A 12,725-nucleotide genomic window follows, 5' to 3' on the forward strand; every position below is an offset into this window, starting at 1 on the left:
ATTTCCAGGAAAAACAAGCATGCAAAGGCCCCAGCAGGAAGATACAAGGATGTACACAGACATCGCCCTCGCAATTGCGTGCACGGCGATTTACCGCACAGCAACTGCATGTATTGTTTCTCCGCCTGCATTTCTGTGCTCCCCATCAGCCATCCCCCTCCTCCCTGCAGCCAGCCCCTTCCCCCCCGCCCTAGGAGCTTGTCCAGGTTCACGGAAAGGTTGGGCGTAGCGGGCCCTGCGTCCCATCACCGGCACACGTGCCGACGAGCACTGCTCTTCACGCTTTCTGCACGCGGCCAGGAAACGCTCCTTCCCAGCATCAAAGCCCTAACACTGCTTGTGCAGAGGGGAGCCTCCCCTGCTGCTCCCAGGGAAGAGGCCTGTTGCTTTGGAGACAAAGATCCAGAGTTCTAGTCCCAGCTCTGCCAGGGTATAAACGTGTCTGGGGTCTGGCACATGTTACAACGCCCCCTGGCGCTCTCTAGGGCCTCTGCAACGTGGCACCTGCGTGTGTCTCCTCGCTGCCTACTGCTGCCCTAGTAAGGGGATGGCCTGGCCTGGCCTCTACGGAGGTACCCAACGCCCTTTGAGGTGCTGGACTCCGAGAGCTCCCGGCCCAGGCCAGACGGTGCCAGGGGTGTCTGTGGCAGTGCCCGGGCAGCTGGGCTGGAAGCAGCCCAGTACCCGGGCGCCAGAGGAAGGAGGGTCAAACAAAACTAAAGGAGCCCCAAACTGGCTCCACCAGCTCCCGGCTCCTTTGGTTTGTCAGCGAAATGCAGGGCAATTAGCCCTGTATTCCCCAGCGCTTGTAACACCAAAGCCCACGGGGCTGCAATCAAGTTAATTGGCCAAACGAGGGCTGCAGCCTGCTGGCTTCGCTGCTTCAGTGCTGGTTGCCCAACCCGCAGAGGGGACGGTTGGGCCTGGCCCCCTCTTGCCCCAGGGCCCTATAAACCTCTGCAAGGGCAGGGAATGAAAGGCACCGTAGCACCCACGGGAGAAGGAGGAGGAGAGCGGGGTAGGTCGAGACTCTGTGGAGGGGACCATGCTGGGGCTGGGGGGACCATGCTGCTGGCATCTGCTCCCTAGAACCCCTGAGAGATTGGGGGGACCCAATGGTTGGAATGAGAGATCAGACCCCCCCCCCGGTTGGTTCACGCCCCCCTTGCACAAGCACCTTTGTTTTGCTGGCACGGGGAACTGGCAAAGCTGCTGGGCCTGGCACAATCCCCGAGAGGGCAGGAATGCGGAGGGCGGGGAACACCTGCCCCTGACTGCACCACACGCCCTTCAGAGCCCCCAAATGCCCTACACGTCCCCCAAATGCCCACCCCCCGTCACACCCCCACCTCCTCCACTGCCCTTCACACCACCCTCGGTCTCTCTGCCACAGCTTGCTGGGAAGAGCGGAAGGTCAGATGCCCAGCACAGGAGATGGGCAGCCAGAAGGGGGCAGAGCCTTGCTGACTAGGGGACAGAGACAGCTGCTCTGGGGTCCCTCAGGCAGGGCGTGCAGCTGGCGAATCTCACTGCACTGAAGGTCACCGCAGCCTCCACGCTGCAGCGGTCCACACCCTGTCCGACAGATGGATGGACGGACAACTGGGAGCCAGGACTCCTGGTTCTTTCCATTGTCTTGGCAAAAATTCACCGAGTGGCCCTGGGCAAGTCACTTCCCCTGCTCCGTGACTCAGTTTCCCCCACCTGAGACGAGACAAGACAAACCCAGCTGTGGGGTGGATGAAAGGACAGATTCCCTGACATTCTGGGGTCCTGAGCTGGCCGGAGTTACAGACCCGCCAAGCGGCTCCTTCCTCCTCTTGTTTGACCCCCAAAGTCAATGCACAAAACCCAGAAATAAGCACCCCCAGCCCCGGCAGTGAGAGTGGGGGAGAGTTTCCGGGGCCCCTCCTGCTTTTCACAACCCAGCCGGCCTGTCCCACCCCCAGTCCCTGCCTTGCGAGTCCCTCCCAGCTCATTATCCCATAAAGCTAACTACACCCGCAGCCTAAGCCGGCGAAACACACCCACTCAACCAGAAAAACAGCCGCCGCCTGCTCCTCTCCAGCTCTGTGCCCAGCATCCCCGGGGCCTGCAGGGAAAACGTAACGCAAAGCCGCACAAAGTAGGGACCAGGAGTCGGTTGATTGTTGGCCTACGTGAGCCCAGCCCCGGACTGCAGTGCCTCTTTCGGACAGGCTCAGCCGACAGGCCAGGCAGTGAATGAAGGCAGGACTTTCCCGGCTCTTCCAGCTCATGGATGACAGGGACCAACACATACGCAGCCTCTGTCCAATGGCCCCGACGAAGGGCTCCGACGGAACGGAGCAACCCACGCTAGAGCGGGGCGAGATATTTACGACGGGCCGTTGGAAAAGGCCCGTGTCTCGTCAAAACCGACACGCTCCATTCGGAATGAAACGTCCAACGGAAACGCTTCCAAATGGGGGAGCTTGTTTCGCCTTCCGCGTTCTGATTCATTTCACTTTGGGCGCCATCCGCCATTTGTTGGATTTACAGATAACGACGGTGGCTGCGCTAATTGCATGGCCGGGGCTCCACAGGACCTCCATTCCGCCCCCTTCCTGTTTTCCAGATTTCCCCCAGACCAGTTGGGTTCCGCCCCCTGGTGCCTAGAACGTTCCCTGAAATGTTGGAATTGATCATCTGTGGTGTTGCAAAGTCATCACCATGTGACAGACAGACAAGGCGGGTGAGGTAATCTCTGTCATCGGACCGACTTCGGCTGGTGAAAGAGACAAGCTCTGGAGAAGAGCTCTGTGTCGCTCGACGGCTTGTCTCTCTCCCCGACAGAAGTTGGCTCAATAACAGGTATTCCCTCCCCTGCCTCGTCTCTCTAACATCCTGGGACCCACATGGCTACAACAGCTCTGCATACAACATGTCGCAGACAGACAGCCTGACAGGCAGAGAGATACCATCAAGTAGAGGGTAAGACCTTCGCAAGCTCAGCCAATGAAATCGACCGTACGATACTGTTGCGATATTACTGGATCGTTTCATTTCAGTGTTTCCGAACCGGAATGTTTCGTTCCGTCAGATATTTCGAGTTTTGGACTTTTCATCGCGATTGGGGGGAAAAACAAACTCTGGACTGTTGGACTGTCCCCAGGAGATAGAAATGCTCTTTGGTTTGAGCATTGGCCTACTACACCCAGGGTTGTGAGTTCAATCCTTGAGGAGGCCACTTAGGGATCTGGGGCAAAAATCTGTCTGGGGATTGGCCCTGCTTTGAGCAGGGGGTTGGACTAGATGACCTCCTGAGGTCCCTTCCAACCCTGATATTCAAGGATTCTTTTCTCACTAGCTCTGATGCACTCTCAGAGCCCTGTCTCAGCACATGGGTACCAAGAGGGAATGGATCCAGGGCCATCCTTAGGCATACGCGGCTGCGTAGGGCACTCAAAAATTACGGCACCAGATCCAATGATTACAGATCCAATGATTCCTGCGGGCGCGAGGCTGGCTGGCAGGCCTGGTGGTTATTTGAAATTCTGTGGGAACTTTTTGGCCCAATCTTTCCCGTTACGGGTGGAGCCTCACCCCATGTGCATGCACAGTCCCTTCCTCTGGGAATACAGCACTGATCGCTTTGGAGTAAGGCTGCTTGGTGTGAGTTGAGGGAGCAGATTCGTGGTCAGCGTGAACGTCTCTCAGACACACCACGGCGAAGAACAACTGTCAAAGTTCAGGCCACCTTGGTCAGCCACATGAGAGATGTGGGACTGGTTCTTATTATTACTGGTGTTACAGTCGCATCTAAAGGTTCAACCGAGAACGGGGGTGGGGGGGCGCTGTCATGCAGGGCGCTGCACAGCCTCTGAGTGAGACCAGGGGGCCCCGCCGTCATGCCAGGCACTACACAGATACACAATAAGAGACAGTCGCAGGTCCACTGAGCTCACAATCCAAGGCCCAAAGTCAGACTAGAAGTTGCCAAACCCTATAACGACTGGCCCCATGGCTGTACCCACACCTGGCAAGCTCACAGTCTGGGTAAACAAACCACACCCAGGGTGATGAACAGGAGGGATTATTGCCCCATTTTAGAGAGGGGGAAACTGAGGCGCAGTGCTGGGACTTGAACCCAGGGCGGCTGATGTCACCCCAGAGCTTACCCCGTACCCAACCCATCAGCGGGTCACCGTGGGAGGCGCTGGGCACATTGGACAACCTCCCCCACCCCCAGCACAGCCTGCTCAGATCCCGGGGAAGGTGAATTCAGCGGGCGGGGTACAGAGTTGCCAGACCCCCAGAGAAGCACCACTGAGAAATGACTGCAGGCAGGGCAGCTTCCCGGGACCCCCAGCTCCGTGTCCCTGGAGGCTTCAGATAAAGGTTGGGGCCCTCTGGCTTGGGGGAAAACGCCCCTGGCTCAATCTGCTCTTAAGCCGGGAGCCCTGCAAAGGCCGGTGCCCACTGGCGGGCTCTGCTGCCAGGCAGGAGGGGCTAGGCTTGGTCTCATCCCCTCGCCTGGCACAGTTAGTGCCCTGCTACGCTGGAGACTCACTCCCAGCCCTGGTCTCCTTCCTGCTCATCCATTTGTGCCAGGCCCGCTCCCCCTCCCACACCTTTCCTGCGGTCAGACCTGCTCCCGGGAAGCCTGCAGCTCTCCCAGTGCGGTGGACAGATTTCCCCTTGGGAGGACCGGGCCAGTGGGCGGGTTGGGGCCCATCCCCCATCCACGGGCTTTTGCTAGAGAAATTAGCCCGTTACCATATGCCCCGGGGCATGGGGGAGAAGCGAAGGAATCCTGGGGCTCCCCAGATCCTTCTCGGGACCAGCTGAGCTGCCCGACAGGTGCACGGGACGCAGGCCCAGCCCGATGCAAGGGGGAAACCCACAGCTAATTGGCCTGCTCTGCGCGGTTACAGGGCTGGGGAGTCAGCGGCTCAGCAGTTTTATTGGCGGTGACGAACGACCAGCTCCAACGGCCGGGGCACGAGTAGTTTTGGCTCCTGCCCGCTCTCCGGCCGCACAGGCTGGGTTTGTGCAAAGTCTCCAGTCTCGGGGCGTCACATTTCCTCCTGCCCTGCAGGGTGAATGCCGCTGAATCACGCCAGAGTCCTGGGGAACTGCTGGAGGTTTCAGGCCCTGGGGCTCCCCAGTTAGCCGTTCAGGGGAGCCCCTGCAGTGGGATCCACCCCGGTTGGGTGCAGGGTCCGTCCTAGGGCAGCCAAAGCGGGACAGAGCCCCTCGCAGTGACAGCACCCGTTCCACGCGGCCGGGGAAATGGGATCCGAAGCCCCCATCCTCGCGCAGAGCCCCACGACAGACCCAAGCGAGCCCCTACAGCCACTCTCTTGGATTCACTGGGCAGAATCCTGGCCCCATTGAGGTCCGTGGGAGTTTTGCTGTTGATTTCAATGCAGCCAGTTCAGCCTAAGCTCTCAAGGCCCGGACCCATGCTGACGATCTAGTCCGAGCGCCTGCATATCCCAGGCCCGACACCCTCCCCCAGGGATTCCCACACCCCGGTCCCCTCCCATTGCTCCGGTGCGAGCCCAAGTGGCTCTGTCAGACAGAGATGCCCCGGCTGGATTGAAAGATTTCAGACAGCAGAGGGCTGCAGGGCAGTTATTCCACTGTCTCCTTCCCACCCTGTAAGCACCTTCAATTAGCCTGAATCTCTCTAATCCATTGACCTCCTCCGTCCCCTAGAGAGGGAGGGACAAGTCAGCCGGGGTGTAGGAGCCGGAGAGAGTGGGGCTGTACAGTGCCGGAGCTCAGGCTGGACTCCACAACAACCATCGGGTTACGCCAGCCGACGAGGAAGTCTGAGCCAAGGGTCTCACCGCCCCAGCAGGGACCTCCCTGGCATCGCTTCATAGACTCCAAGGCCAGGTGGGAACATTGTGATTGTCTTGTCTGACCTCCTGGCTAACCCAGGCTGAAGATCTGCCCCCCGAATAATCCCTAGAGCTGATCTGTCAGAGAACCGTCCAATCTTAACCAGGTGATGCTAGGCACACAGGAACGGAGACAGATGAGCCCCGAACAGCAGGAAGGAGATGAGCATCTTTATGCCACAAATCAGGGAGAATTATTTTCTGTATTACTTCAGGGTCTTGCACAGACACCCAGTGAGAGACGGTCCCTGCCCCCAACGAGCTCACAGTGTAATCAGACAAAAGGTGAGGGGGAAACTGAGGCACAGAGCAGGGATGGCACTTACTTAAGGTCTGTGGCAGAGCCGGTAACAGAACCCAGGTATCTTGAGTCACAATACAGTGCCCTTGCCACTAAGCCAGACTGCCCCTCGGCAGTATAGTATAACAAACTCATTCCTCATCTTGAGTCCCTCATGGAGCTGTAACCCCCACCATAGGGCACCAGCAGGATTTGAATAAGGACCTTCAGCAAAGAGACCAACCACTGGAGATAAAGGAGAAGCTCCAATAGCTGGTAGCAGTAGCAGGTTGTTATCCTCTAGTGAAGTAGCCCTTGTTGGGGGAAGCAACACTCACCGCCGGCACATAGGGGAGCTAAAAGGTCAGCATTGCCTCATTACAAACGGGGGAAGCTCTGCGATTCCCAGGGGTGCAGGGCGTCGTTGTGACACAGACGTGTCCATCCCACCACACATGGTCCTGCACACCCATCTACCTGCACTCCCAAAGCTAATCAGCTGGCTCAGTAGGCATCACACAAACACACACACACACACACATACACACCAGCTGGCTGCTGACTCACAGCTGGGGGAGTGACTGACTCCTTTAGTGCTTGTGACTGGAGCTCATGCTTCTGGGGCCTGATCCAACTCCCACCAGAGTCAAAGGAGAGGTTCCCTTGGAGACTGGACAGAGCCCCCAGGGCCCCCAGGCCACTTGCACACCCGCCTGCCGCCTCTCTCTCTCTCACACACACACACACGGACACACACACTGTTTACAGCAAGACCCACGCTGATCCTCACCAAGCGCGGCGCATTAAACAATTAGCAGCCCTCTGGCTGCTGAGAGCTGATTACGGAGCATGGCTTTGGGAGGAGACGCCTGGCTTCCCCTATAGCAGGTATTGCATGTGATCAGAGCGAGGATGTGCCCGGACACATACAATAGGCAGAGAAACCAAGAGAAAGGGAATAAGGGAGGGGAAGACAATGAGTTCTGGAGCCACTCCCACGCCCAAGAGTCACTAACACTGGGAGAGACAAGCAGAACATGGGGAGGTGTCAAGGAATCCTGGAGCTGGAAGGAGGAAGATTATAACCTGGGCATCTCCCCCCGACCAGCTTCCCTCAGCCCCTGCCAGGATCTCAGGGGAGAGTAAAGCTGGAACGTTCGGATCCAGATCCAAACCGGTTCCTGGGAGCTGGGGTCTGGATCCAAAACGTGGAGCTGGATTTGGGTTCTAAAGCATCTCCTGTGTCAGGCTGGCCCGGTCTGGGTTCCAGAACCTTCCTCCCGGGCACAGTCACGCCAAGTGAGTGAGTCACAAATTCTGCCCCAAATCTAGTTGGTTTTAAACCCCTCCACTCACACACACACTGAGATGGAACGAAACACGCCCAGGATCGTAGGTTTCATAGGCATCAACTGGGAACAGGTGGCTCCAGACAAGTGACAGGGGCTGGCACATGAGAACCAGGAAGTGAAACTGACTAGCAAAGTGTCTGTTTTCATCAGACCAGCTGAGGGGGAAAGGGGGAAAAGAAAACAGTGAAGAGGGCACATGATTCATCACGTTCTTTCACCTTTAATCAGCTCAGAAGCGGAGAAGGAGGCAAGGGGGGAGCAATCATTAAATCATAGACACGTAGGGCTCGAAGGGACAGGGAGAGGTCATCTGATCCATCCCCCGCACTGAGGCAGGATCAAGTACCCACAACAGCCGGGTCCACACCTAAACGCCAGATCCAGACAGCCTCCAGCTTTGAACCCAGCTCTGAACTTGGAGGATCAGGCCCCTCTCTAAATGAAAACAAGCAACGTCTCTTGACACAGTCTGCAAAAGCACAGACCCTCCCGTCACCTGCTGTCTGGAAAGCAGCTAATGAGTGTGCAGTGATGAAATGGACGAGATTCTCCTCATGGGGCAGGAATGTACAGGCAGCCTCCCACTAAAAGGCAACACTACAGGGAGACAGCCTTGAAACTGATGAGGAAACACCTGCTCCTCCCCAAGAGCTGACGGAATGAAAGCGCTCGGTGATTGTTATCAGCACAGCCCTGGCCTCCCATCCCCCCTGCGGTGAACAGCGCCCGGGTGCCCGCAGCGGTGGCAGAAATGGCTTTGCCCGGTTAAATCCCTCCAACATTCTCCAGCTGACGAACAGAGGAAACCGGAAGCCTTCCCCCATAATTAATAAAGGATCATCGTCATTATTATTAATATGCATTGATTAGAGTGCATTTAGGGAAGCAATGATTAAAAGAGGTGGGTGTCAATTAAACATGCAAATTAGCTCTTTGTGGGCATTGAGGGCAGTGGGCTGTGAGAGTCGCAGATCAATGGTCGGAGCTGGAGGCTCTTGGGAGCAGCTAGCAGCCCGCGGGCAGGGGGTGGGGGTCAGTCCCCCTGCCCACTTTGCCCCCGGTAGGGTCGGGATTGGTAGTTGTTCCTAGCTGCAGAGCCAGAGGCACTCAGAGCTGACACCCTGTCTAATAAGAGCCTGGTTGGCCAGGACCACACCCTGCCAACGTGCCACCTAAGAGTCAGTCACCAGCCAGCGGCCTGGTCCTAGAGACGGGTGCCAACTGCGTCCCGTTCACACAGCAGCTTCCGCTCAGCTACACAAGACAAGGAAGGCCCGAAGCCTGCCCTGAGCACACGCAGTGGGCCTGGTGCCCTGGCCAGGGCATTCTCTGGGCTCCCTCCCCCATATCTGCCTTTGCCCACTGCAACAGCTGCTCTGCCATCACAGATCCCGGGGGGCACATCTTGGCGCATCCACTCTCCGCACACTGAGCGAAGTCAGACAAGCTGCCCGATCCACTCTGCGCCACGTGCCCTCGTTCACACCCGTGCAAAACGGGCGTCACGTGCTACTCAATGGGCCGTGGACACCCGCGAGGCCCGGCTGTGAACAACTGCCTGGGCACAAGGGAAGGAGGCCCGGGCCCATTCTCAGCCGGTGTCAAGCGGAGTTGCCCTCCTGCCTTCAGTAGAGTTCTGGGGACTGACACCAGCTGAGCTTTTGGCCCGTTTCCTACGCCAAGAACCGAGACGTCAGGGCGTCAGCATTTCCCATCTGAGCCACCGTGGGGCACAGAGACCCCCCAGCAGGTTGGGGCCCCGTTGTGCCGAGCGCTCTACAGGCACAGAGGACCTGCTCACCCGCCCGGCCCTGCCCAGCCCGGCTTGTTATGATCCTGCCGTGCTCTGAGTCACGGCTGCTCCGGAGCCACCACCACAGGGCTAAAGCCTGAGTCAGCAGCTCTGCTGACAGGGGGCAGGGCTGGGAAGGGGCAGCTTTGTCGAGTCACTGCGAGGCTGCCAGGGCGGGAGGGGTGCCAACACGTAGCACGGGGGGGGGGCAGCGAACCCCGGCTACGGGGGGGCGGGGGGGGGGCTTTGCCCATGGGGCCCCCCCTCTGGGGGGGGGGCCCCCCCCCCCCCCCTTGGAAGGCAGCACCAATGATTTCACTTCTAAAGAGCCCTCTGCAAGGGAACAAGTTTCTTATCCCTTGGAAGTCCCTTTAGCCAATGGCCCACTGCCTGCCCCCCACCCCAGAGCCAGCCCCCAGCCCCGCAAGGTGCTTCCTTCGCTTGGGGTGGAACCCCGAGTTCCAGGGGTGCACAGGCTGGTCAGGGGAGGCGGCGGGGGGGGGGGTTGCTCGGTTTGTGGGGGTTGCAATGGGGTGTGGGGGGAGGCCTTGTAGGGGGAAAGTGAGGAGGGACTCTCCATACAGGAGAATGTTTGAAAACACCTGACAACCAACGGCCACAACAATAGCACTCTGCACAAGCACACGGGGCCCGATCCTGTCCACGGGCCCGATCCTGTCCAGTCACCCCCCCCCCGCGCCCTGCACTGGGTTTCCTGCAGGATCTGAGCCGCGGGATGAACTGCAATCAGGGGGGCTACACAAAGGAACCCCCCCAAACCCGAAGGGGGTTCTCAGGCGGAGATCCAGGGCCCCATATCGCTGCAGGGCGGGGTCCGGGGCGCTCGGAGGGCAGAGGGCCAGAGCCAGGCAGGCAACTCTGGATCCAATCCCGGATCCGTGTTTATGGGGGGCTGGGAGGGCGCCGGGGAACCCCCGAATCTGGCCCCCGCGCTGAGGCAGGACCAAGGCAACCTCGCTCCAAGTTGCTCAGGACCTTTGCCCCGAGCCGGGCTACGGGACCGGGCGACTCACCGGAGGCTGCGAGGCAGAGCAGCAGGAGTTTCCAAGCCGCGGGGGCCGGGGCCGGTGCGAAGGACCCGCTCATGACGTCGCTGTCACGACACGCGTGGGGAACTCACAGCGACACGCGTGGGGAACTCACAGCGGCTCCGTGAGCGAGCGCGGTGCCTGGCGGGGGGGTTGTCCCCTGGGTGGGGGGTCCCTTGCAGCTGGGCGCGCGGATCCCCCGGGGGCCGGGCCTCGTGCGCTCAGGGCCCGCTGGGTCACTCGCTCATGCCCGGCCGCTGGTTGCGCTCCCCGCTCGGCCGCGCTGCGCTTCGAGGCTCCCCAAGCTGCTCGCCCAGCATCGCCGGGGCGCGGGGGGGTGGGGGGGAGGAACCTGTCTGGCAGGTCGGAACAGGTGTTTCTCCAAAGGGGCGCGGCCTCGTCCCGGGGAAACCAGCCCGAGCCCTCCCCGCTTCGCTGGGCGGATGCGAGAGGCTCCGGCTCCGGGCCCGCCCCGTGGGATCGGGGCCCCGGGTCTGCCAGGAGGAGGTGGTGGGGGGCGTGAGCTGACTGACTGCCCAGCCTGGCCCGGATGGACCCCCAAGGACTGGGGTGAGGAGGGGGTGAGTCCACTAGGGGAGGCAGCGGGGTCCTGGAACAGCTGAAGCCCCCGGGGCCCATGGCCTGGGTGTGCAAGGTGTGCCCAGCGTTAATACCCACCCCTGGGCATCCAGCGCTGGCAAAGGGCTTTCCGGAGGAAGTGTCACTGTCACCGGTTTACGGATCTGGGGAAACAGGCACAAGGGCGGGGTTTGCCCTACATCCCCCAGGAGCAGCGCCTTTCCCCCGGACCGCCCCTCCAGCCCTGCTGGGCTGTCTCCCCGGAGCTGGGCCTGTCACCACCCAGGGGGTTTCTAAGGAGTGTTTCTGGTTCCCTGCTGTGTCTGAGGGGGTGGGGGAAGGGGCGAGGGTTGCTGAGTCCAGAGTCCAGCTCCAGACTAGGCCCCAGCGCATCAGCCTGGTGTGTCCCAGGGACCCTGCTGGGCAGAAGGCGGGTTGTGGGGTTCCGGCCCCTGCTCTAGCATGAGCTCGCTGTGGGGTTGGACATGAGACATGGCCCCTCTGCCTCACTCTCCTCCTCTGGCTGGGATCCTTGCTGCCCCCCCGGGCTGCCACCAGGGTTCATCCCATAGCCGTGACGGCTGGCCCAGGGGTTAGGGTCTGAGTTAAAATCTGTGGTTCAATTCCCTGCCCCACCACAGGCTCTCTGTGGGACTTGCGGGCTAGATCCATGTAGGCTCAGTGGGCAACACGAAACTTCAGGTGCCTGCCGCCCACCGAGGTCCTCAGCCCTACGTCCGGCCCCCAGCCCGGGCTCCCTGTACCATGCCCAGGGGGAGCTTGGTGCCTGAGAATGGGCTGCACAGAAGCCAGAAATTGGAGCAGGAAATGCCAAGGAGAGGGGGCTGGCCTGAATCCTGCCCCTCAAAAGGCTTTAGGAACCTCCGTCTGCTCGAGAGGCTCAGCCGTGAGTCCTCTCCCGGTGCCGAAGTCGGGGCAGCCTTTGCTCACCAAAACCCATTGGGCTCTGGGGTTCACAGGGGAGCCTCTCTCAGAGTCTCCCGGCAAAGCTGGTTCACGTTGTAGGCTGGACTTCAACGACAGGGCCGGAAGGGACCCCAGAGACTTTCAAACACGGGCTGCACGGTAAGTTCTGCAGTCGCTCGCACATTCAAACCAAGGGTCTAGCAACCAACGTCAAAGGAACGTAATGAAAACAACAAAAGCAGAAGTAGCATTTTCCCAAGGGCCCAGCGGGCGGGAATTAGCCCATTCATCAGCCTGCCTTGGATTTGAGTCACAGGATGTGAAATCTCTCGCCTTGGCCAGCTGCCAGGGCTGCTCTTGGGCAGCTGGTGGGCTGGGGTTGGAGTTTGGCTCTCGGGGAGATAATGTGGCGAAACCAGCAGTTATTGGGCCTTGCAACAGGAAGGTTGGATTCCGGTCGGAACTACACAGCTCAGTGCGATGTTGGCAACTCCTGTGATATGTTGTGTGTGGGGGAGGGGAGGGGGTGTTCTTAAGGCCTCAGCTCCAGGAGTCCTGTGATGACGGGGGAATGTCTGCTTCACTTAAATGAAAAAGTAAGGTCCCTATCTCTTGTGGTGCTAGAGAAAAGCTTGAAAATGTGATTCCCCAACAGCTCAAAGCCCAGAAGGCAAATGTTGGGGTTCTGTTAATTACTTTAGTCGTGCAAAAATCTCCAGATTTTGAAGCTGCTCTCAGGATTTTGGGGGCGCTTGGTGATTCTGAGGCAGACGAGATGATCGTAACGGTCCCGTCTGGCCTTGGAATCTAGGAATCTCTGCAAATGTCTGAATTACAGCCGCTCGACCCCAATGCTCCTCTCAGCCTCACCGGTGT

The 12,725-nt window shown here is 59.5% G+C and overlaps 1 protein-coding gene across 1 annotated transcript in view; it reads right to left on the reverse strand.

The window, feature by feature from the left end:
- The window catches only part of NECTIN4 (nectin cell adhesion molecule 4), a 46,837-nt gene extending 36,406 nt beyond the window's left edge, over positions 1–10,431 (reverse strand). The window contains exon 1 of the mRNA XM_034757015.1: positions 10,329–10,431. Within this exon, the coding sequence (XP_034612906.1) occupies positions 10,329–10,401 (73 nt within the window). The 5' untranslated portion in view covers positions 10,402–10,431. The remainder of the gene's footprint in view (positions 1–10,328) is intronic.
- Positions 10,432–12,725: the final 2,294 nt, after the last annotated feature.

The sequence above is a fragment of the Trachemys scripta genome, chromosome 24 (assembly GCF_013100865.1).
Source record: "Trachemys scripta elegans isolate TJP31775 chromosome 24, CAS_Tse_1.0, whole genome shotgun sequence".
In the NCBI taxonomy this organism is placed as follows: Eukaryota; Metazoa; Chordata; order Testudines; family Emydidae; genus Trachemys; species Trachemys scripta.